This window comes from Beta vulgaris, chromosome 4 (genome assembly GCF_026745355.1).
Source record: "Beta vulgaris subsp. vulgaris cultivar EL10 chromosome 4, EL10.2, whole genome shotgun sequence".
Taxonomy (NCBI): Eukaryota; Viridiplantae; Streptophyta; class Magnoliopsida; order Caryophyllales; family Amaranthaceae; genus Beta; species Beta vulgaris.
In genome coordinates, this window is record NC_079205.1 from 14483972 (window position 1) to 14510321 (window position 26350).

The following is a 26350-nucleotide window of genomic DNA, read 5'->3' on the forward strand; positions in this document are numbered from 1 at the left end:
AGTGCTGAATTTAAAATTAATAAATAACAATTTCCATAAATATCCTTCAAATAATTTATATTAACAAATTAGGCAACTATCTTCATTAGTCAGTCAGTACTTAAACATTTTGAAACACTTCTTTGTACACCACGTTAGTGGTAATATTCGACTTTGCTCGACTTTATCATAGATTAGAATCTTCAATCCTTTTTTGCTCGTAACTCTTGAAATTGTCACATTAAATTGTCCATGGCTGAAAACCGGCGGCCTAGGAAAACCAACATGAGATAGAGATTGCCCTTGTCTTTTTAATTGTCATTGCAAAGCAAACAACCAAAGAAAATTGTCTCCTTTGAAATTTAATAGGAAATTTTGTTCCATCAGATGGGGTTAGTGTCATTCGAGGAATAAACACCTTGTCGCCTACGTTACTTTGATATGACTACAGCTTCAACGATGCGATTACCAAGGTGTTTGACAACCAAACGCGTACCATTACATAACCCATAAGTTTAGTCAATATTCCTGAGAAGCATTATCGGTGCCCCAACCTTTAGTCTCACACTATGATTTGCTAAACCCAGGGCATTTGATTGTATTAAGAAATTCGTTTGAATATACTTCATGTACTCCAAAGTTTGCTCTTCTTTTGAAATTGTATCAAAACTAAGGTAAGTTCTTTCTTCACCAGGCAATTGGGACAACACATGATCGTTAACCGTCTCAACTATGTCATGTGTTGGCGCAAGTATAGCTCTCTCTTGGAAATAAGTTGCTTCCCATAAATGAACTTCTAGGTCAGGATATGTGTTATCGACTACGGCCGCGATAGGGTCATCTCCTCCATCAATCAGTATATCGTCAGAAATTTCTACACAACCCTCCCCATCATTAGGCTCTCCCGCCTCCCCATCATTAGGCTCTCCCGCCTCCCCATCCCCAATATTTAATATCCACTCTGAGAAATCTCGAATTTCAACTACAAATAAGGATCACACATGTCAATAATATACTATTCTTTGAGAAATTCATTTGTCTCTGTTGAGACATTTGACAACTTTTTAGAAAGTGATGGTTCTCCTAAAGCAATCCTCTTGTTTCTTAAATAAAAAATTAATCATTATCGAAGCGCAATCTAATATACAACATAGACGTGTAAATTTTGCACTTATAATATCATGTTTGCATATGCATAAACAAAACAATGCACTTGCAGTTTGTCATACTTACCTACTGAAATTGTTGGCTATTTTTTTTATTTTTTAATAATCTAAATAATATTGAAAAGATCCCTCTTTTTTTCAAATTTGATTTTCAGTGAAAATCTAGGTATCAAATATGTGATTGGCATTTTTCCTTTTATTAAATATGTGATAGTTAAATAATGCGTTTGATCATACTTTAAACTATTATATATGATTATATTACAAATGAATGATGGTAAATTTAAAAACTTCCATTTCGCAATATTCATATATAAAATGTTCATTTTCAAATTTTTTAAAAATTAGCAACATATACATGTGACTATTAATCAGTTAAATTGAGAATATGGGAATTTAATTTTGTATATCACCAACATAAAATGTGCTAAGTTTTGTATATTTATTAGTTAGAATTGAGAACATGTGCTAAGTCATTAATTTAATTTCTTAGAATAGTGCTTGTACGACAGTAACATATTTGCCTTTAAGTTATTGATTTTTGTTTTCTTCTTTTTGGTTAGGCAGCTGAATCATGATGTATATACAAATCATATTATAAATCGTCATCTTTTAGTATTCATAAGATTGCAATAATATCATGATAAGATTGATCATAAGTGGTTAGGAATATTTTTTATTGCAAAAAATTATGTTTAAATGTATATGGTTGACTATAAATATATATTGTTTAAAAGAAACCCAAAATCTACTATATCACATTATACTATACTGTACCATATGAGATAAATTGTTTTTATGGTAAAATCTTAACATTATCCTATACAATTCATCGTTTTCTTTACTAATAGCTTAGTGATTCCTTTATTTTTTGAAAAAAAAAACATACTAACACGGTTTATATGGAAGCACCTTTGCTTGAAGTACTTTATCTCTGGAATATCCTCATTAATGAATAGTCTTGTTGCATATTGAGAGTTAGAAACTCGAACCTCCCCTACACCACATCATATAATTTAACAGTGTGTATTGATATGTAATATATATGTATATATGCATATATGTATATTTAGATTAATAAACTTATCTAATTTTTTTGTTTTTAATGTAAATCGAATATAATTTAAAAAAGGAAAGTTCTACGGGATATTTGTTAATCATTCTAGAAAAAAAGGGTTTACTTAGAGTAGAGGAATCATATTAACATACCTTGATAACTAATTCTTTGTCCTAACTGAACCCCAATTATAATTGGACCCTTTTCTCCATTGATAGATGCATAAGCTGTAAATTGATCCGCATACATGCCCCATATTACATACGTTATAGTTCTATGCCTGTCAAAATTTGAAAAAAAAACGCAGGTTGAAGTCCTCCTTCTTGCATGGTTAAACAAATGTTGAACAAAACAAATTTGTTAGTGCTTACTCTAAATCAATCAATTCCAAAGTCATAAATCTCAAATTATCATTTATAGTAATAGGACTGTAAGTTGTTACTTCTCCCATAAAATCTGCAAAAAAAGGATTTTTGAAATAGTTAATTGACACACATATTTAGGATAACCGTTTAGTAGTTGAAGAAAAGTTAAGTGTAAAATACCAATGTAGTGGACAATTGGAATCTTTTTTGATAAAATATCATCAAAGGAAACCAAATTTAGTCCATGCTCAGGTATAGCAGACTCATCGGAGTCACTAATTTGAGAACAATAGTTAAGTGTAATTCTGAAGTCATTTCGAAGTCTCACCGATCCTGAATTCTCATTCACGCCAAAAGTTCGGAACTCTTTAAACGCGCCTTGCTTTATGAGATTTTTGAATGTATCAATTAGATTCTTTCGGCAAGATATTTCAATCTTGTCTCCCTTATTTAACCATACAAAAAGTGAAGAAAACAATTATTATAAATGAACATTTGTAATATAGGATAGATTAAGACAATATTAAAGATGAAAAAAATGACTTTAGTTACAAACCTGTTCGCCCATCAAAATCAGTTCTATGCTACTAATTTTTTCCTCTTTGTTATTTTCATTTTTTTTCTTTCCACGGGTACATGATTCTTATTCCTTATGCCACGTGTATCTTATTAAGTAATGAGATGATTTATGTATTGTATTGTAGTCATTGTTAAAGAATTGATATTAGTATTATATAGGACCCATAATCGATTGTGTTTTTTTAGAATAATATTCAAAAAGCTTTGCTTTTGCTTTCGAAATTTATATAGTTTTTTGGAATGAATTTTATGAAATAAAATTGCAATATTTCGTAACATTATATTGGTTCTTTTTCTTTGATTGTGAACGAATTTCTATCATATTGCTTGATACTTGCACCAAATTTGTTCTATAATCTAAAATAAAATGTTAGTATTATTACCATATGTCCATATTTCATAAATTACGCCAATTCATATCCCATATATTTTGAGCATATGTGGCTATTTTCATTGGATATAATTCCCCAATAATATGTAAGATGGTGTTACCTTTTCAAAAAAGGTAACGATTTTTTCAATAGAAGAAATGGTCGTAAAATTAACAGTTATACAAATAAGGAGTACATTAAGGCTTAAGCCATGTATTTTCAGAATATGTGGGTTTGCTCTTTAGGTACAATTTCTCAAATTAACTTTTACCAATAAGCAAATAATAAGGCAAAATCATATTCAGATTTTAAAATAGGTACATACATTCTTTGTGTATGATTGATGAAATTAACATTTATAAAAAAGTTGCTAAAGATCATGTTTACTTTAAAAATAATTAACATTTTTCTATGATAATAATATTATAATTTCCCTTAGTTACATTCTTTTGATAAAAAGAATTATAGTTTCCAACTGATTGAGCTCCATAAAAAATGGTCATGAAAAATTGGTAGTTTTACAAATTAGGAATACATTGATTTGTATCAATTAAGAATCCTAAAGATAGTGTTCGGAATATATTGTATCAAATTAGGAATATATTGATTTGGGAGAATGCCACATGTTCAAATACTGCAATGTTTCAATTTTTTGGCGTGAATTGTGAGGCCTCGTTTCACTGCTGACTGCCACATTGGATGATTTTTTCTTGCTTTAATATTATATATGATTGCAATACTTTAAGAAAAAAAAATGAATTTTCGCAAAGATGAAGAATTTGGCAGCTATTATAGAAAATAAATGTCTTTGCTACTATATTATGGTTGTGTTGAAGAAGAATGCGAGATTTGGAAAGAATCACCAAACCATGTTGAAGAATCAATCATAATATAATTGTAGCAAATATGAGAATTTGGAAGGAATTGATTTGTTCCCATACATGCCTCATTGCCTCAATCAAAGAGGATTTGCAAAATATTACTTCAATCAATGACATGTGGCAAGTGAATGAGAGGGGTCGAAAAATCAAAGGATCAATGAGAGGCGAGAAAGAATATGGAGCTGCCACGTAGGCTAAATTTTTCTTGCTTTAATATTATATATGATAAACTAAGTTTAATCACAATAAAACCCCCATACAAAAATTGAAAGGAGAAGAAAATGTTCTGGAAATACCAAGCGACCCGGGCGGGTGACCCAACCTAAGCGTGCGGTGGGCCCGAGCAGGGTGGTTCAGTTGAACAACCGGGCGGGTCACTTCGTCAAAAAGAATTTGACGGCTCCAAAGATCTAACTCGGGGTGGTCAAGTCAACTCGAGCCCTCGGGTCATCTAACACGGGCGAGTTATTTAACCGACTCGGGGGCGTTGTTTCGTCAGTTGAGAAACTGGCTTACTCACTTGACTGACCCGGGTGGGTCAGGTGACCGCGACCCTCAGGTTAGTCCTTGATCCTCTTCTTCTCCTCCTTTGAGCTTCCTTGATGCTTCTCTCTTCGATCCCTTGGCCCCTGGTGTGTGCAAATTCTCTCCAATCATGCTCCTATGCTCTGAAACAAACCAAATTCCAAAGAAAGTGCACAAAGGATGACTATTGCACAATTTAAAGGAAGAGGAAGCAAATTAGCCTAAATTAACCTAAAAGCTGCCATAAAATCTATTAAAAACTGACAAAATAAGTACATAAACCAATCATCATCAATCAACCTCTCCGATCAGCGTCGAGATTCCAACCAGCAATCACATTAAGAATAAAGAACCGATAATATTTTTGATGTTTTAACAAGAGCTAAGCATTCAACAACTTGCCTAGCTTTACTAGATTCAATCAACAATGATAAGATCACGTTAAAACAACCTAGCTTGCTACAACATGTTAGGCATTCAACATCATATTATATCCAAAACCTACCAATAAGGTAATAACTAACATCAACTTGTAGTACTCCTAGTTACTCTAAGTCATGACAATAATAATTTATATCAAAAGCTACACAATAATCAAGATAGAGAGAAAAAGAGTAAATCTTACAATAAACCATCAAAATCTTCAATCAACCGTTCCCAAGAGATTTAAATTACAAGTTCTATGGTTCTTTGCCAAAATACCAATGAGAAGTATATAGAAAACTAAGTGAAAGATGAAGCTAGAGAAACTATAGATAAAGATGAACTAAAGGAGCTTTCCAAAAGTGGCTAAGACCCCTTTAGAGCTTTGAAAATAACCATTGTATACTCCCCTAAGAAAATATAAAGAGAAAAAAAAGAAAGAACTATGAGTTGCTTAAGTCGGCAACTAAATCGACCCTGCCCAACGTCAGGGGTCGTAAGGTGCGATCTCAACCGTCACTAGGTGCGCGCTGAGTCGTAGGTGCATTTTTTTTCTGCCTCGAAGACGGCACAAAACTCCTAGGTCGCGAGGTGTGATACAGATCGCAAAGTGCGACAGGGGCTTCCTTCCTTGATGCTTGGATGGCAAGGACGGTGATGTTGTCAATGCTTGCCAATGATGCCGAGGTGCCTAAGAGGATGCTGATGATGCTCTTAGCAACGCTACATACGCAAGGCTCCCAACAACTCCAAACACTCATACCCTAGAACAACACAACGACTCCATATAGACTTAAAAATGTTGCATCTTAAATATATTATACTTTAAATCCTAAGCTCAGGTAAAGCCTAAAAGTGCGCTAATGCCAACGACTATGACTAAACTTTTCATCAAAAATGTCCAAAACACCGTAAAAACTCTGAAAAATCTGAACACATCAGGCCTTTAAGTTAACAGAAAGAGTGTCCATTTAGTAGCCCACTTGAAAGACAGTAGCTGAAGATGGTATTGGGTGACAAGAGGTAGCTAATTCTTAAGCTTAACTTGGATTCTAGGGCAGACCAGAGCTTCGCTATTTTTAGTTTGTTGTCTTTTAAGAACCATCTTTCGCATAAGTGTAATTTTGATTTCTTGTTTAGGTTTTATGACCTTTCTATATGGGTTAAATTTTTGGGTAGAACGGTTCTTTTTTCAACTTCACTTACTAAAACTTCACTTATTTCAATACTTTCCCCTTTCTGAACAAGATGGCTCCTTTCACTTATGCTAGACTAAGCATCTTCATTGGGCACATTAGGTTACTTCCCTAACTCTAAGGTGGTCCACTTCCACTTAAGAATGTTATGGCTTCAACATTCCTATTGTTAAAAAAAAAATCAACGCACTTATGTTTTATCACTATGACACCCATTTCTAACACTTCCAGGTCCTTATAGACTCTGAATACGTAACACCCCTTGGTGTGCAGGAGCCCACGAGTAGATATTATCCTCTTTGGGCCATAACCCGCAAGGATTTGCTTTGGTGCAGGACCAAAGTCCTACCCAAAAGGCCTCTGCTAGGTTGAGGTGTCTACCTCTATGTAAAGAAGGCTTCATTCTCATCAACTTATAATGTGGGAATAGCTAAGATCTTAGGCACCTTCTCCCCTCCTTTTAAATAGTGTGGATTCCCGTAGGCACTACAAGACACCGGAATGGGCCCTGGCTCCGATACCATTTGTAACACCCCCTGAGTGTGTAGGAGCCCACTAGTAGATATTAACCTCTTTGGACCCTAGCCCGCAAGGATTTGCTTTGGTGCATAATCGAAATCCTTGAGGGCTAGGGCTCAAAGAGGACAATATCTACTAGTGGGCTCTTGCACACCTAGGGGTGTTACAAATGGTATCAGAGCCAGAGCCCATTCCGGTGTCCTATAGTGCCTACGGGGATGCATGCTCTTTAAATGAGGGGAGAAGGTGCCTAAGATCTTGGCTAACCCACATTGGAAGTTGAGGAGAAGAAAACCTTCTTTATATAGAGGTGGACACCTTAACCTAGTAGAGGCCTTTTGGGTAGGACTTTGATCCTGCACCAAAGTGAATCCTTGCAAGGTAAGGCCCAAAGAGGACTATATATATCTAATAGTGGGATCCTACACACCTAGGGGTGTTACATATGGTATCAAAGCCAGGGCCCATTCCGGTGTCCTATAGTGCCCACGGGGATGCAAGCTTTTTAAAGGAGGGGAAAAGATGCCTAAGATCTTGGCTAACCTACATTGGAAGTTGAGGAGAACGAAACCTTCTTTATATATAGGTAAACACTTCAACCTAGAAGAGGCCTTTTAGGTAGGACTTTGAGCCTTCACCAAAGCAAATCCTTGCGGTCTAGAGTCGAAAGAGGACAATATCTACTATTGGGCTCCTGCACACCTATGGGTGTTAAGTAATAACCCATATTCTAACTTCATGTTTAATATCAAGTAGAATATTTGATCTACAACATTATAACCCCCACATTTTTTAACCAACTCAACCAAATTTTACCAACACAACTCATTAGGTTCAACTAAAAAGATACTAATTTCCCCACCAAAATACTCTAAAATACTTAACTTATTCTTCTAAAATATCCGTTCATGGTGAAATGCAAAGTCACATTTTCCTCCATTACAAACTACCTCCTGAAAGAAGACAGTAATTCCATCACATACATTACACCATAGGCAAATGAATATCAGAGATTCATGCAAAAACAATAACAATTTTCTTATACAGATTCATAAACCAAAATAATGGAACTCAAATTTATAAAATCAAGAAAAAGATGCGAATTCTCCCATAGTAAAAAAATAATATATTTAAGCAAATACAAGCAAAATTACAGTATACAACACTTAAATTATAGCAAATATTAAAGTACTGAAATTAAAAACTTACCCAAAATGTGAATTGTGTTGTTCAAGATTATTGTGATGTCAAACTTCCCAAATAAGGCCAGACCAATTTATGCGATTAAACCCTAAACTGAACATCTATGTAACTAAAGTGATGATTGCTAGTTTGGAGAGGATGGGTGCGGTAGTGCACTGTAAACGACAAAAAGAAGAAGTAAAATTGAAGAGGGGAAGCAAAGAATTCTGATAGTTACTTGGGGGGGGGATGATTGCAATGGTGAGTAATTGTTTTGAGTATTCGACTTTTAGAGGGAGTTTTAAGATGTAAACAATGGATTAAAACAAAGGAAGTTAAATGATCATTAGCTGTTTCATCAAGTCCCTAGTCACTGTGGACCACTCGTGTCAAATGGGTATAAAAGTTGGGATTGCTACGGAGTACTTAAAAGTCGGGTTCTATTATAGAAAAGGGAGCATAGTTAGGTCTGCCCTTGTCAATTTTCCTTAATCATATTTGTTTTGATTTTATCATATCCTACATATTACTTGTTATTTCCCTAGGAACACTACAAGAGGGGGGGGTGAATTATAGGTGTAGAAATAAACGTAACTTTTTGCGGAAATTTAAACTTAAAGGAATAAACAAGCTAGAGGAACACAAAGGATTTTTACGAGGAAAAACTTCTTGGGCCCAACAAGAAGAAACAACCTCGACCACTAGGAATTTTAAACTCAACTCTTTCACTAATTAGGCCAAACAACTTTGTTACAACCTAATTCTAACTCGAGCCACAACTTGAGTTCCTAAACTCAAGTTCCTGAGCCACTGTTCCCTTAACAGTAGTTCCTCTCAACTTCACTCGAAGTTTTCTCACTCATACAAGCTTTACTCAAAGCCTCTCTCTTACAGAACATCACTCAAAGTTCCCTTACCCAAAAACCAAAATACAATTGATCGAAATAAGCTTAGTGGAATTAGAGTAAGAAAGCAAAGAACAAATGGCTATTATGAGAGAATGAAGGCACTGACACTTAATTAGTTAAACTCACTTAATTACTTAGTCAGACACATTTTGGAACTCATTTAGACTTCAATATTTATAGTGACAATCACAAAGAACGTGGGAGTAAAACTCGATTTCATGTTAAGTCCATTAACCCATGATGTTCCTTCCCCTAAGGAACACGTTTCTCATCATGTCCCATGATCCCATGATCTCATTTTGAACGTGGATATATTTTAGCCACAACTCCTAAAGTTTAGGAGTTTCTTGAGCTTTATCCGAAAATCAGTTTAAATACCAAAACAGTTTTATTATTAAAAACGAATTTTAATCTTTAAGAAAATATTATCTTTTAAATAAACTCTTTATAAAACCGGATAATATTTTCCTATCTATTTCGAAAAACAAAATATTTTCTTTTAAAAAAAGATTATCTATTTAAAAATTGATTTTCACTTAAGTTAAACTGATTTACTAATTTTTAGGCATGACTTACTCAATTCATTATTGTACCGTTTAACTTACAGCACGCCTAAGTCTAGTTCCTTTATAACCAAGTTCCTTTAACAGATTTGTTTAGTGCCACTTATTCTCAAATAAAACTGCCACTGTTCCTTACCATCCTTACTTTTGTTCCTTTACAATGGAACTAGAAAATAAAACGCCTAGCTTTTATTCTTCTTGATCTAATGCTTGCTCCAGTATCAACTTATAGAAACTGCTTTACTTAGCCTTTGAAATCCTCTCTTGACTTCTTCCTTGACTTCGGATTCTCTTAGTTCCTTTTATTGATACCTTAAAAATCATACACTTAAATAACTCATTAGTTCACTACTTAGTTTGCATCTTTGTTTCTTTGTCATCATCAAAACTAAGATTCAGCAATTTCCCCCTTTTTGATGATGACAACAAAGTTACAAACTAAGGCAATAACAAATAATATAAGTTAATGAAAAATAATATAAGTGAATGAAGACAATAAAACAATAAAGAAGAAAATGAAAAATAAAACACAATTAAGTAAGTTACTTAATGTTTGAATTTTGATTTTTCATTTACCTTAACCTATTTTTGATTTTTCATTTACCTTATCCTAAGTTTTTAATTTTTTAATTTTTTTCTGATTTTTCCAGATTATGTACAGTTTGTTCCTTAAATCCTTTCCCCCTTTGTCATCCTCAAAAAGAATAGACTATGCATGTATTAATGAATTGATTAAACACCTTAAGACCATATGCAAGCACCATTGCTGGTTAAGTTAGATTTTCAAAGAGTAAACTTGCTCAAACATCAATCACATAATACTAGCCATTCCAAGGAAGAAATTATGCATAAACATTCAAAACACAGACATAATAGCAAAAGTCATTGTTTATATATAACACTTGTTCCATAACAAAAACAAAGAAAGGAAAAGAAAAAGGATTAAACAACAGTCGTGTTCCTTGAAAAGGAAACAGGAACAACAACAAAAAACTAAGAAAGGGAAGGGGAATGGTGTTCCTCTACAATCTCTTCTTCAACCACATCCTCTAGCTTCTTCATTACCTCTCCATGATTTACACCAACTTGTTCCTTCAACTCCTCCAAATCTAGGGCCATAATCTCCATCTTCTTTTGTTGCGCAATCACCATATCACTTAGAATCTTCATAAGACTCATCATTTTGTCAGTTTAGCATCCAAAGTCCAGTGAAGGTGATTATAAAATTTTATCATGTGTTGAGCAGGAAGACAAACATCATTAACCCAACTACAGTCATCCGGAGATTCTTGTTCCTTACCCTTAGAACCTGAGGCCAAAGGTTGATTTTGTGGAGGAACTAGGGGAGGTTGAATGGAAGGCTCATCAGTTCCTGGAGTGGAAACAGATGGAGAAGGGTTGTAAAGGGGAGGAAGAAATGGTGGTGTTGGAAGAGTTGTGGAGGTGGAAGCAAAAGGGTTAGGTCCTTTTATTTCATCCTTCAATCTGCTCAAACTGGAAGGAACAGAAAAGGATGAGGGAGAAATGGAGGTCAGTTTTGTGAAAGGAACAGAGTTTGGGGATGTGGTGGAGTGGTTCCTTGAGAGTGGAGGGTTCCTGTTCCTCTACATCCGAAAGGACTAAAGGGAGTCCTTGTTGGAAGGAACAGAAACATAGGAGCAATTTTTAACGATGCTCTTCCTCACTCTCTGAGGAACAGAGGGTAGGCTTTTGGCTATGTGTTTGCGCCTCTTTGGTTTCGGTTCCTCCGGCTTAGGAAATGTTCCTCCAAGATAACATCATATCTTGTTCCTCTATGTCTACCTTAGGCATTTTCTTTGTACTTGAGGAACTAGGAGCTATTCTCCCTTGAATGAGTACTCCTTCTTGGACAGAAAGATCAAGTCCATTAAGAGTCTTCTCATTCAAGATGTTCCCTTGTTTGACTCCTAATGTAGGCCACCAGTGAGTCTTACTTCAAAGTGATGAAGTAGAGATGTATCAAGGCTCATAACCAATAACACAGTGATTTTCATACAATGGGTAGATGTTGGATAAAAGAGAAGGGAATTGATTTGTATGTGGTGGTCTAACAAAACATGTAACACATTCTAAGAGACCCACTTCATTCCTCTTTTCAGTGCGAGGAATGAGTGCTCTCCATACTAAGTTGAATAGACTTTTGTGAAGGGGAGAGAGTAGGTTATGGTTTAATTTTTTTGACCAGCAGTTCCTCCAAAATATTCACAATTTTGTCCTGAGGAAAATTCGGAAAGAACAGTTCCTTTCCGTTTAAAATATAAATCGTTCCTTTGCAAGGAACTTCCCAAACTTTGCCCAATGTGGCTTGATTAAACTTAATTTTCTTTCCCTAACCTCAGTTGTGCAAATCCATCAATTTGAAAATTTGCACAAAATTCGTCCATTGCTAAAGGAACAAGTGCGTTGTTAAAGGCGAATTCAAACAAGAATTCCATGCCTGTTCCTTTAGAATGGTAGTTAATTCATGAAATTCTACTTTATTTGCCCATTCTAGATCAACACAAAACCCAATACATACCTAGATTCGCTTCTTTCAACCCGTTTCTTGGAAGATGAAGAAACAGTTCCTTTGGAAGGAACAGGCGTAACTTCTTCTTCCCCCTGGTTGTTCCGGGGTTTCTTCTTCATCATCTTCCCCAATAATTTTCTTCTTCGCAAGCTCCTTTTGGAGATTCTAATTGTTGTTCTTATGGGGTTTCTTGATTTGGTCGTTTCAAGGGTTTTGGTGGAGAAGGAGAATTTTCCATTTTTGAGGTGTTGGATTTTTGGATGTTGGAAAAGGAGAGTTCGTGAGTTTTGCCATGTTTGAGGAAGAGTTGAGGTTTTTATGGAGTATAAGAGGTGTGATGAATTTTCGGCTATGGTGAAGATGAAGGTTGAGGAACAGGTTTCTAATAATGGTGAATTAAGAAGGATTTTGCATGTAATAATGTTTTGACACGCGGGAAAAAAATAAGACAAAAAATAAAAGAAAAAGAAAACGAAAAGATATAAAAGAATCAAGATTTAATTAAATCTGATTCCTTTATTTTGGATTTTTGGATTTTTCGGATTTTTATGAGTTTTAATTTTTGAAGAAAATAAATGCTAAGGAACTTGTGCTATAGGAACAACTAATGCTACATATCAATGTCCTTCATATCATGCATGTTTCTTACCTTAGGAACAGTAAGGGGAGTATTATGTGACATTTGTGAGTTGTTTAATTTCTTTGAATTCATGTTTATGTTTTTGAACATTCCAATTTGCAATGGTCTTAGGCAATTAAACACAATTATTTTTAGCACACAAAGTCACTCAAATTGATTCAACATGGGGGAATGACATAGGAACAATCACTTAATTTTTATTAACCCTAACTCAAGCCTTAATTTTTCATATCTATCTCTTTGCAAAGGCTTAGTTAGTATATCAGCAATCTGTTCTCAGTTTGACAAAACTCAAGTTTAATCAAACCTTTTTCAACATTTTCTCTTAAAAAGTGATGTCTGATATGTATATGTTTAACTCTGAATGTGACACTGGATCTTTAGAATACTATAGCACTTGTATTTCACAATAAATAGGAACACAATCAAAGTTTATTCCATAGTCACTAAGTTGTTGTTTTATCCAAAGCATTTGAGAGCAACATGCAGCAGCTGCTACATATTCTGCTTCAGCAGTGGATAAAGCAACTGTGTTTTGTTTCTTGGTACTCCAAGAAACTAAACTATGACTAAGGAATTGTGCCATACCTGAGGTGCTTTTCCTATTTACAAGATCTCCAGCATAATCTGCATCTGCATATCCTTTTAGCTGGAATGTATCACTTCTTAGATAGTAGAGTCCAAGATTATATGTTCCTTTAAGATATCTAAGAATTCTCTTCACGGCAGTAAGGTGATACTCTTATGGATTTGCTTGAAATCTAGCACACAAACCAACACTGAAAGCTATGTCTGGACGACTAGCAGTTAGATACAAAAGTGAACCAATCATTCCTCTATATTTTGTTTGATCAACACTTGTTCCTATGGAGTCTTCATCTAATCTAGTTGAAGTTCCCATAGGAGTGTGATTTATCTTTGAATTTTCGAGGCCATATTTCTTTAATAGTTCCTTTATGTATTTTTGTTGGTGAACAATTATTCCCTTTTCAGTTTGTTTGATTTGTAGTCCGAAAAAGAAATTTAACTCACCCATCATACTCATTTCAAATTCATTGCTCATGAGACTTGAGAATTCTTTGCACAATGTTTCATTAGTAGCTCCGAATATGATGTCATCAACATATATTTGAACAAGAAAATATCAGTTCCTTTAGATTTTAGGAACAAGGTTTTATCAACCTTTCCTCTTTTAAAATTGTTTTTCTAAAAGGAACTTATGATAATCTCTCATACCATGATCTAGGTGCTTGTTTTAACCCATAAAGAGCTTTATCAAGCTTGTAGACATGATTTGGGAGATTATTATTTTCAAAGCCGGGGGTTGTTCAACATATACATCTTCATTTAGATAGCCATTTAAAATGCACACTTAACATCACATTTATAATTTAAATCCCATGTAAGCAGCAAATGCAATTAAATTCTAATGGCTTCTAATCTAGCTACAGGAGCAAAGGTTTCTTCATAATCTATTCCTTCTTGTTGATTATAACCTTTTACTACAAGTCTAGCTTTGTTCTACAATGGTTCCATATTCATCTAGTTTGTTTCTAAACACCCATTTTAAGCCAATTACTTTTTGTTGTTTAGATGAGGGAACTAGATGCCATACCTTGTTTCTTTCAAACTCATTTAATTCAGCTTGCATAGCAGTAATCCAATCAGAGTCAGTTAAGGCTTCTTCATGATTTCTTGGTTCCATCATTGATAGGAACGCATGAAATGCAAAAAGTTCCTTAACCGAGATCTAGTTTGCGTACCTTTGGATATGTCGCTGATTATGAGTTCCATGGATGTGACTTTTGTGTCTCCAAGGTTTTGGTTGAAACTCTCTTATAGGAACATGTTGTTCCTCATGAGTTCCTTGAGTAGATGAGGAACTCTGATCAGTTGTTCCTCTTTAGCCTCGGTGGACTCAGTTCCTTCATTTGAGGAACAGGAACATCTTCTCCTCCTTGAGGAACAGGAAATCATTGATGTTATTATTTTCAAATTCCTCGTTCCTTTCCTCTTTCACTTCTTCTTCTTCTTGTGAATCTGCATTCTTTTCACTTGGTTGTACCAACCCAATCTCATAGTCATCAACCTGTATGCTTGGATTGTATTTGTCAGATTCATCAAAGATTACGTGAATGCTTTCTTCAACACACATAGTTCTTGTTATATACTCTATAAGCTTTACTATGTGAGGAGTATCCTAAAAATATTGCTTCATCACTCCTTGCATCAAATTTTCCAAGATTATCTTTTCCATTATTATGCACATAACATTTGCAGCCAAATGTTCTAAAATAGTGATATTTGGTTTCTTTCCAAAATAAAGTTCATAAGGAGTTTTATTAATGATAGGTCTCATCATGGCACGATTAATTATGTGACAAGCAGTATTAACAGCTTCAGCCCAAAAGTTCCTTGGAAGTTCACTAGCAATTAACATGGTTCTAGACATTTCCTCCAAAGTTCTATTTTTCCTTTCTACAACACCATTTTGTTGTGGTGTTCTAGGGGCAGAAAAATTATGATCTAGGCCATTATCTCTGCTTAAGTCATCAAATTTATAATTTTCGAATTCTTTGCCATGATCTGATCTAATGTGCATTATTTTATGACCACTTAAGTTTTGAACTCTTTTAGCAAAGACAAGGAACTCATCATAAGTTTCATCTTTAAGAAAAATAACCCAAGTATACCTAGAGTAGTCATCTACAATCACAAGTACATACCTCTTTCCACTTCTGCTTTGAATTCTCATGGGTCCACATAAGTCCATATGAATTAATTCTAATGGTTTAGTGGTACTTACAATCGTTTTAGATTTGAAAGAGGATCTTACTTGCTTACCTCGTGCACATGCATCACAAACTTGATCAATATGAAATTTTATGGATGGTAATCCTAAAACAAGATCTTTTGATCTAAGTTTCTCAAGTAATGAAAAGCTAGCATGTCCTAGACGCTTGTGCCAAAGAAGTGAATCATCTTCAATAACACTAAGACAAGTTAAATTGATTTGAGGAACAAGGTCAGATCCACAATGTATGTGTTCCCTTTCCTTGTTCCTTCCAAGATAACCTTCTTAGTTTTAATGTTGATGATCAAGCTTTTTCTTTATCAAATTTTACATATTTCCTTGTCACAGAATTGAGAAATACTTAATAGTTATGTTTTAGACCTTCAACTAAAAATACATTTTCAATGGAGTGTAGTGGTGACTTACCAACCTTACCCATGGCAACTATGTTACCTTTCTTATTTTCACCAAATGTTACACTTCCACCTTCATAGGTTGTGAGTGAGAGAAACTTAGTTTTGTCTCCTGTCATGTGCTTGGAACAACCACTATCGAGATACCATGTGTTGTTCCCCCTCACTCCAACCTGCAAAAATCAACTAGTTGTTAGTTGTAGGAACCCCATCTTTCGTGGGTTCCTGTTCTTGACTAGGATTTGTTTTGACAACCCATTTTTTCTTACTTATTGTCACATTTTTCCCAATCATCTCAGATTTTAGTTGACATTGATTTATGTAATGACCTACCTTCCACAATACATACAAAATTATCACTAGGTAGATCAACATATTTCTTTGTCTTGTTCCTTTTCTTGTAGTTTTCAAAACCAAGACCTTCCCTCTTTGGTCTGTGGTTTCTCAATCCACTTAGGAACTGCATATTTTGCCTCTGTTCCTTGCGACAACCAGTTCCTTTTTAAGATTACAGATCTGTTCCTTTAAAAATTTTTTCTTTTATTCAATTTTCAATCTCAGATCTGTATCCTTTCAAAGGGTTGATCTTATATCAAAGGAACTCAGAACAGGGACAAATCTTTCAAGTGTGAAATCTCTAAATTAATTAGATAATTTTCATTTTTAAACTTTCATAACATTCTTTGATTTTTAATTTTTATCAAATAAATCAAAGAATCTTGTTTCAACATCTGTTCTCATTTTCTTAAGCCATTCTATGTGTTCCTTGCAGACCTTTAAGGCTTGTTCCGTTTTTTACTTTTTCACGTTCATCTCTACATTCAAGAATTGCATCATAAAGAAGATCATATATTTCAGCCTAGTTTTACATCTAAGTCTGACTCAAGACCATGTTGACTTACCTCAACTTTTTCTTCATCTTCTTTTTCGTCAGTGTTTGCCATGAGACAAAGGTTTGCTGTTTCTTCAGTTGGTGTTCCTCTTCTTCTTCCGTCTCTGAATCTCCCCAAGCAGCTATCATAGCTTTGCGCACATTTGCCTTAGAGAAAGGTGCTTTGATTCTTTGTTCCTTTCAGCAAAGCGTTCCTTGTTCCTTTCTTTGGTTTTGTCATTTTCCCAAAGAGGACATTCCTTGATGAAGTGATCTGTACTACCACATTTATGACAAGCAGCTTTGTTAGAAAATTTCTTAGTTTTACCTTTGAAGTTTCCATTCTTCATGTTCCTTACATCTTTCGAAATTTTCGAACCATGAGGCTGCTTCTTCTTCTTCTGAATCCGAATCATCTTCATCTCTGCTTTGAGAGCAATTGATTTTGATTTGGAGCTTTCACCATATTCAGTATCAAGGTGAAGCTCATGAGTCATAAGTGACCCTGCCAGCTGTTCTAAGTTGAACTTAGTGAAGTCTTTTGTTTCTTGAGAGCAGTGACTTTGCCATCCATCTGTCCTTAGGAAGACTCCTAAGAACCTTTCGAACCTGTTCCTCAGATGAAATAAACTTTCCAAGAGAAGCCAACTCATTAATAATGTTAGTAAAACGAGTAAACATGTCTCGATGCTTTCCTTAGATTTCATGCAGAACAGTTCATATTGATTCATAAGTAAATCAATTTTTGATCTTTTAACTTCATTAGTTCCTTCATGGGTTACTTCTAGTAAATCCCATATTTGCTTTGCGGATTTGCATCCCATGATCCTATTATGTTCATGGGGTCCAAGTCCACAATGCAACAGTTTAATAGCCATGGCATTTACTTCCATTTTTTCAAAATCAGATTTGTCATAATCAGAGAGGGGTTTTAGAGTTACCTCATTTTTGTCATTTGTAGTTGTGACTTCGAAATCACCAACTTCAATGACTCTCCATACCTGATATTTTCAGCTTTGATGAATATCTCCATGCGGTTCTTCCATAGTTGTAGTACTTCCCATTGAACATAGGAGGCCTTTGAGTGGAATAACCTTCTTCAAGTTTCTCGGTGGTATTCATTGTTCCTTGGATCTTTTTCTCAATAGGGTTTCCTATCTTACGTGAGTTCTGCTCTGATACCAATTGTTATTTCCCTAGGAACACTACAAGAGGGGGGTGAATTGTAGGTGTAGAAATAAACGTAACTTTTTGCGGAAATTAAAACTTAAACGAATAAACAAGCTAGAGGAACACAAGGGATTTTTACGAGGAAAAACTTCTTGGGCCCAACAAGAAGAAACAACCTCGACCACTAGGGATTTTAAACTCAACCTTTCACTAATTAGACCAAACAACTTTGCTACAACCTAATTCTAACTCGAGCCAACACTTGAGTTCCTAAACTCAAGTTCCTGAGCCACTGTTCCCTTAACAGTAGTTCCTCTCAACTTAGCTCGAAGTTTTCTCACTCATACAAGCTTACTCAAAGCCTCTCTCTTACAGAACTTCACTCAAAGTTCCCTTACCCCAAAAACCAAAATACAATTGATCGAAATAAGCTTAGTGGAATTAGAGTAAGAAAGCAAAGAACAAATGGCTATTATGAGAGAATGAAGGCACTGACACTTAATTAGTTAAACTCACTTAATTACTTAGTCAGACACATTTGGAACATCATTTAGACTTCAATATTTATAGTGACAATCACAAAGAACGTGGGAGTAAAACTCGATTCATGTTAAGTCCATTAACCCATGATGTTCCTTCCCCTAAGGAACACGTTTTCATCATGTCCCATGATCCATGATCTCATTTGAACGTGGATATATTTTAGCCACAACTCCTAAAGTTGGAGTTTCTTGAGCTTTATCCGAAAATCAGTTTAATACAAACAATTTTATTATTAAAAATGAATTTTAATCTTTAAGAAAATTATCTTTTAAATAAACTCTTTATAAAACCGGATAATATTTTCTATCTATTTCGAAAAACAAAATCTTTTCTTTAAAAAAAAGATTCTTTATTTTAAAACTGATTTTCACTTAAGTTAAACTGATTTCCTAATTTTTAGGCATGACTTACTCAATTCATTATTGTACCGTTTAACTTACAGCACGCCTAAGTCTAGTTCCTTTATAACCAAGTTCCTTTAACAGATTTGTTTAGTGCCACTTAGTTTGTTCCTTACAGAGGAACAAACTCTCATTCACAAATAAAACTGCCACTGTTCCTTACCATCCTTACTTTGTTCCTTTACAATGGAACTAGAAAATAAAACGCCTAGCTTTTATTCTTCTTGATCCAATGCTTGCTCCAGTATCAACTTATAGAAACTGCTTTACTTAGCCTTTGAAATCCTCTCTTGACTTCTTTCTTGAATTCGTATTCTCTTAGTTCCTTTCATTGATACCTTAAAAATCATACACTTAAATAACTCATTAGTTCACTACTTAGTTTGCATCTTTGTTTCTTTGTCATCATCAAAACTAAGGTTCAACATTACTTTTCTCATCTTCTTAATTAATATTAACAACAGACTATTACTTGTTTATAATTGGGTTGAAGAAAGGTTGGGGTTTGTTAATATCCATGAGTAGCTCCATTATAAATCATAATGAACTCCAATTCTAATGGGACGTGTATGTTATGGCTTGGAGAATTTATACTAGAATATCAATGGTATATGCCACGAGATTGACGAAATAATGACCCATGCCAGGTGAGTATTCTCCATGTTATACTTTTTCTAAAAGGGGTACAAGAAGCTAAGGGAGCATTTAAACATTATCATTCACTTGCAAATCAACACCCGACAAAGAAACAATAGAAGGTGGAAAATCAGATCTCCAAACTCTACTATATAATTTCCAAGGAAGGAGATGAGTTAGAGCACGAGCCATCTTATTTCCGATCCTAACAACAAATGACTAAGAAATAAAAGTAAACTAGTAGCAAAGTTTTAAAATTTCATCAATAAGTAAATAAAAAGTACTAAGGCCTTCTTCTCTGCAATTGATCTCATACACCACATGATTCAAGCTATCATTTTCCGAAAGCACGTTTGAAATTCAAACTCCAACGCGATCTTCATCCATATAGAATATCCACTAGTACAAAATCAATGATTTGCGTCGGATGTGAGGCGTCCATTTGCGTCGGACATGGGTGCGACGGCACAGGTCTCGACGCAGATGACAGAGAAAAGATCTGCATCGGACTAGCATACGACGCTCTTTATGAGTTTTTCCAACGTACGACGCCGATGACAATGCCCAGCAAGCCAAATCAACTCTCATCTGCGTCGCATGTATCACAATGTGCGACGCACATGAGTGATATTTTTCCAACTTGTTTTTCTCCCAAACACACAAGCTCGTACTAACATGATTCCAAAAGCAAATAAATAGTTTCTACAATATGAATTAAAAATCACAATCGAATTGCGTAATAATATAGATACAAAAAAATGTATTTCTGCATTAACAATGTCGTATTACAAGTATAATATTACAAACCACTATAATAATATAGATAAAAAAATGTAAAATTAAAATTGAATCTAGAACAATTTCATCTGAAAATAATATCGTTCATTATAAGTAACTATGTATCTGAGTACAATTCTTGTTCCATCTGAAAAGATTAAGGCCGACGTTTTCCAATGTGCTCGAGGGAGACGACTTCGAGAAGAGCAAATTTTCAGATCTGAAAATGAAAATAAGAATTTCAGAATTAAAAGTCAAAAAGAAAATTCTAGATCTGAAAATAAACCTTAAAAATACCAAAAAAATAAACAAAAACAATCAAATATAAAAATAAAAACAGAAACAAAAGGCCCTTATTTTGAACTGCATGAACTAAGTCCTTTTTTATTTTTCAAATGCCAAAAAAGTAAAAAAAATAAATCAGATATAAAAGATTTTATTTTTTAGATCTGAAATGAAAAAACGAATTAATAGAAAATCATATCTAAAAATGAAAAACCGAGATTGAAGACGTTGATGAACGATATTTAAAAAATGAAAAAATTCAAACCTGTCAAAGTCTTACTCATGAAGACACTCGCCGTAAAACGTGAAGGTCTTACTCATGAATGTCTTTCGTTCATTCCCTGGAAGTTTTACGTTCGGTCGCTCGCCGGAAAACGGAAAAGGCGCTCGACTGTGAATGAAATACGATTTTTTGATGCGAACTTGTGAACTTGAGAAAACGATTCGTTCGAATTTTGATGTAGTTGGTGTTTTGGGGGGATTTGAAGGAGATATGAAAGGAAGAAGCGTTCAAAACTGGGAGAGAGATTAGTGGGGTGGGGTTTGAAGGAGAAATGAAAGGAACGGCTGAGAGACTGAGAGGGTAGGTAGGGTAAAGGGATTTAATATGGGCATTATGGGAAGCCCATCTGCGTCGCACGTGAAGACCACTCGACGCGCTTAGCCCATGTACATCACATTCATGAGTCAAGTGATTTGCGTCGGATGGGCCAAGGGTCCGACACACATCCTTGATACGCGTCGCACTTCATGATGATCTGACGCATATGGCTCTATTTTGCATCGCACTCTGGCTCCCGTGCGACGCAAATTAGGTTTTTGCGTCGTTTTCGTTTTAGTGCGACGCACTTGGTGGGACGCAAATCATCCTTTTTCTACTAATGATCACTAGGTTCAACTTCAAGGTATTTAGTGTGCATCAACTGTTGATGAATTTATAGAATAGGACAACCAAGCAACGAGCCATTCGAACACATCAAGACAAACCAAACCCATCCCAACCTCATGCAAGACACCAACATCTCAAATAACCCAACATAAAACCATAGCAATGACTCATAGATCTTCATCCAACTTGTGAAACACGTCAATCACCCAAGCCATGAAAAATAGGAAGAACGACACTCTATTTGTGATATCCTAAAAAATTAAACATGTCTAACCAATAAATTAATTATAATGAGAAGCTCAAGTATATATATTTTTAGGTGTGTTTTTATTTCGCCTACGTGGGATGAGCACATACTTGTATTTAACTACCCCACAGTAAAAGTTTTTGTATTGAAAAATGTTTTGAAGACGCCAACAAATCTTTAGAGGAAGAGTCATAAACCTAATTGGATATCGGGAAATTGTAGGGATAAATTAAGGACTTATCCAATATAGATTTCACCGTCTAGACTCCATAGATGGTCAAAATGAACCAAAAATCGAGTTCAAGGGTGAGGGTACAACACAGTCAGGCTCCTATTGTTGGCCTCTACTAATCATCGATTCATGTCAATGTTTATGCAAAAAATTAACCACGTCATACTTTAAGCACCCTCAAAAAAATTAGTCTAGGCTGGTTCAGAAAACACATAAAAGACTATTTTTTAGTGATATGTTATTATGCAATCAATTTACACGGAACCTAACATATTGTCCAAATTAATCTGATTAAGGTTAGAATAGTTTTCCAGGTCTTTGATTAACAAAATTAACATGTGGGTGATAAAAGCAATAAAGGAAGATAATCATATAATATGCATAGAATAATCAGGTAAGCATATAATGATGTATGAAAATAAATAAAAAAAGAAATAAATGTATGTACAAAGGGACGATTTTTATGTTAAAGATCTACATCATGAAAGAAACAATTAGTAACTTCAATATAAAAATAGGAATTTATTCAAGGACCCTCAGGATTATACCGTGGCTTGGGATTGCGAGATTGACAACCTTCTGGACGAGCAATCGTTAAGCTGAAAATCTAAATGTTTGAAAGATTTGAATGTGTGTATGAAAATATGTGTTTGCATGCCTGAAAGTATGATTTTTTGTAGGGAGCTTTTGTAGAAAGCTTAGTAAATGTATTCGTAGAATTCAAAGTTTTTAATTTATGTGTGAAAAACCATTCTGAAATCTGTACGAAAAATCAGGTGTATTTACAGAAAAATGGAACTGCTTTACGCGCTAGCTATGTTAGGCGCAGGATGACGTGTCAAGCGCAAATCCACGTGTTAGGCGCAGATTGGCGCGCTTGAAGCGACATGCCCAGTAGAAAGCTTACACGTGGTAGTTGGTACGCGCTTGGAAAAATATAAGAAAGAAAAAGATGCGTCTCATATAGAGAAGTGCGCTCGACGCAAGACTTTGTATGACACACAAGTCTACGTGGCAGTATTGGGCGCTTGGTGTATGCTTACATGGCACAATTGTGCGCTTGGCGGAGGCTGTGCGCTCGGCGTACCGCCTTACTTTTGATAGCTTTTTTTTGTAAATCGCGTTTTAAAGTTTGGAAAAAGTATTTTTAAAAAGTTAACCTTTGCGTGTTTTTCTTAAAATAAGTCAACCTTACGATTAACTATGAATAAGTTAACCTGTATCTACTTTTGCTATAAATGAGTTAAATCACAATGTCATCCTATTAAAACGTGACATCTATCATGATTTCAACGTCATTAATTCGTTTGAAACAGAAGTAGATACAAGGTTAACTTATTCTAAGATAATCAAAAGATTGACTTACTTTCAGGAGATCAACCAAAGATTGACTTATTGAAAACAATTTTTCCTTAAAGTTTTTCTTTTATCTTTTATGTTCGAAAATCTGATTTTCGGGATAAAATGCGATTTTAACTAATAAAATATCTTTGAAAATATTTATTTACCAAGATAAAACAATTAATTATTATTAAAAAATTAATTGGACTTTTCAAAGGATTGAGCTCAACATGGAATTAATTATCATCATGAATAATTAATCGGGCCTTAAAATAAGACTTTGACACTTTTTTGAAATAGTTTTGGGATGACTTTTCAGACTGCCCTGCCCTTAGGTCGGACCAATTAGGACCGCAACATGTTTCATCACCGGATCCTTTAATGGGGAGACACGACTATGTGTCTACAATATTATTCTAGAAAAGATTTAAAATTTCGATTGAATAATATAATTAATTGTTATAAAAGGGTAAAATATTATTTTTTATTCATAATTAGGGAACAAGTAAATCATAGTTCTCTTTGCTTTTTTCTTTTAAAATTTTTTTTAAAATAAAAGTTGGTATTCTTTCTATAGAAAATCTTTCGATGTGATATCATCGTTGCCATTGCAAGAAATTCAAAGGAATAGAAAGTGACGGAGAAGGCTAAAGTGCCAAGTTCGAATTCAGATGCAAAGAAAACTAGATCTATGGATGAGATCTTAGGGGGTGTTTGGTTCACTAGTTTTAGGTAGGTATGGGTTTGGAATGAACAAAACACAAACCTAGTGTTTGTTTAACTTATTATTTTTAAATTTTAAACCCATACCTCAAACCCATAAGGTATGGGGTTTAGAAACCCATGGGGGAGGTGGGTATGGCTCATACCTTACCTCTAGGTATCAAATAATAGAAGATTTTTCATTCTCAAGTGAAACCAAACACAAGGTATTAAGTATCAAGTTCCAAACCGATACCATCTTGATTTTATTCCAGATTCCAAACCCATACCATCATATGAACCAAACACCCCCTTAGGCATCTCAGCAATGGAGATTGAACCAGTTATTCATTCGAAGGAGGAGGATCTTAGATAATTCCAAAGGAGTCAACAAACTCATCGACTCTTCTCAGAGTGGTTGTTTGCGATGAACTCGACGAGGAAGGGAGCTTAACAGCCTGAACAAGGTCAAGTAGCTGACCCGAGCGTTCGTGTGGTGGAACTGGTGCCTATTTTGTAGTTCTTTGAAGATAAGGTGAGCTCGATATCTGAAACTGCAAAATCTTAGAACTATTGCAACCGATTGTCAAAATATGGTGAAATTGAAATTCAACCTGAAATCGATTTTTGGTGCTCTTTTGTAATTTGCTATGTCATTGGTGCTAATCGACCTAAAAATGTGTTATGGAAGGATTCCTTAGGAGAATTTGGAAGAATTTTGGAACATAAAAGTTTGCGATGTTTAAGAAGGTGTTTTCATTGTTTGATTTAGAACGATGGAAAAGAGAGATCAGGTCTTGGCCGAAATTTTTGCGTTCTTAGATAAGAAACCTCTAATTGTGAAAGGCTGGGAGGTGAAGATTTTGTTACTCTCCCAACTTGGATTCAACTGTAAGTGGATCTTAAGTATTAGGGAGAGAGGTGTTTGACGAAGCTGCCTTAGAGTTAATCAAGCAACTGCTAAGAGGGAGTAGCTTCAATCTCAGACCAATTAACATTCATTAATGAGAATTGTATTGAGATTGTGTATGGGTTACAGTTTGAATGAAAACCTATAGTTTGTTCCTCGTGCAAGAAGATGGGTCATTATGTGGATGATTGTAGAAATGTGGTGAAGGAGAAGGTTTGTAGACCAATTAAACAACAACAACAAGTTCCAGTTATGCAACAGCAACAACATGTTTCAGTTGTGTAACAACAAAAATAGGTTCCAATTATGAATGAATGGGTACATCCACCTATTTTGATGATACCAACTGCTGGTGAGGTTATAAGAAAGGTTTTGGTTACTGATCCAGATGAGTTCAGGTTGCCAAAATAAGCTTGTAGAAGACCCGAATCTCCAGTCCTTGTGACTGAAGTGAGGAACACTTTTGAGGCTCTTGATTAAGGAAATAATGATGATATCATGATTGGTGAAGTTAGGTGTGAAAGTGGTGGTGATGGATTTGGGAAGAGAGGGGACTCTCCTAGAGGGCATGGATAGTGTGTGTTGCTGGAATGTATGAGGGATATGTAGTGCTAAAAAATAATATTAGAAGTTAAAAAGGTGTTAAAGATTAGATCCCTTGGCATTGTTAGTCTCATAGAGACTAAAGTTAAGATTAATAAGCTAGGAAGAGGTTACCAAAACTTATTTTCTATATGGTGTTTTTGTTCCAACTCCTCTCATCACCCTGGTTGCAGGATTTTGCTAGCTTGGAATGCTCTGGCATTTTAAGTTGATGTGTGTGTCATTATTGAAAAATTGAGACAATATATTTTGTCAGGGATGCTAGTGTTAAAACAGAGTTTTGGTGCACCTTCATTTATGCTCACAACTCAGCTTCTATGAGGGAGTATTTATGGAAGTATATAAGTGAATTTTCTTTGAAAATTAACAAACTATGGATTGTTATGGGTGATTTTAACTATGTCTTAAATAGAGATGAAAGAATTGGAGTTGTGGTAAGAGAGAGGGAGATGTATTATTTTAGAACTTATTTAAATGATTGTGGTTTGGAGGATTTGAAATCTAATGATTGTTTTTGCACTGGAATAACAAGCAGTAAAGGGATGGAAGAGAAAGGAAAACCGGAATGGGTCTAGAGAGAGAAACTCTCCCTTCTCTCTAGAAACACTGTTCCATTGGTTTTGCTCTTTTAGTGTAGCTTAGCACTGACGCC

At 34.9% G+C, this 26350-nt stretch overlaps 1 protein-coding gene across 1 annotated transcript; it reads right to left on the minus strand.

Annotated features, from left to right (window-relative positions):
• Positions 1 to 494: 494 nt before the first annotated feature.
• Positions 495 to 10842, minus strand: LOC125491579 (uncharacterized). The gene is made up of 5 exons (XM_048641978.2): positions 10780 to 10842; positions 2748 to 3012; positions 2574 to 2658; positions 2355 to 2482; positions 495 to 961 (listed from the first exon to the last, which is right to left on the minus strand). The coding sequence occupies exons 1-5, from the start codon at positions 10840 to 10842 to the stop codon at positions 495 to 497; spliced, it is 1008 nt and encodes a 335-aa protein (XP_048497935.2).
• Positions 10843 to 26350: the final 15508 nt, after the last annotated feature.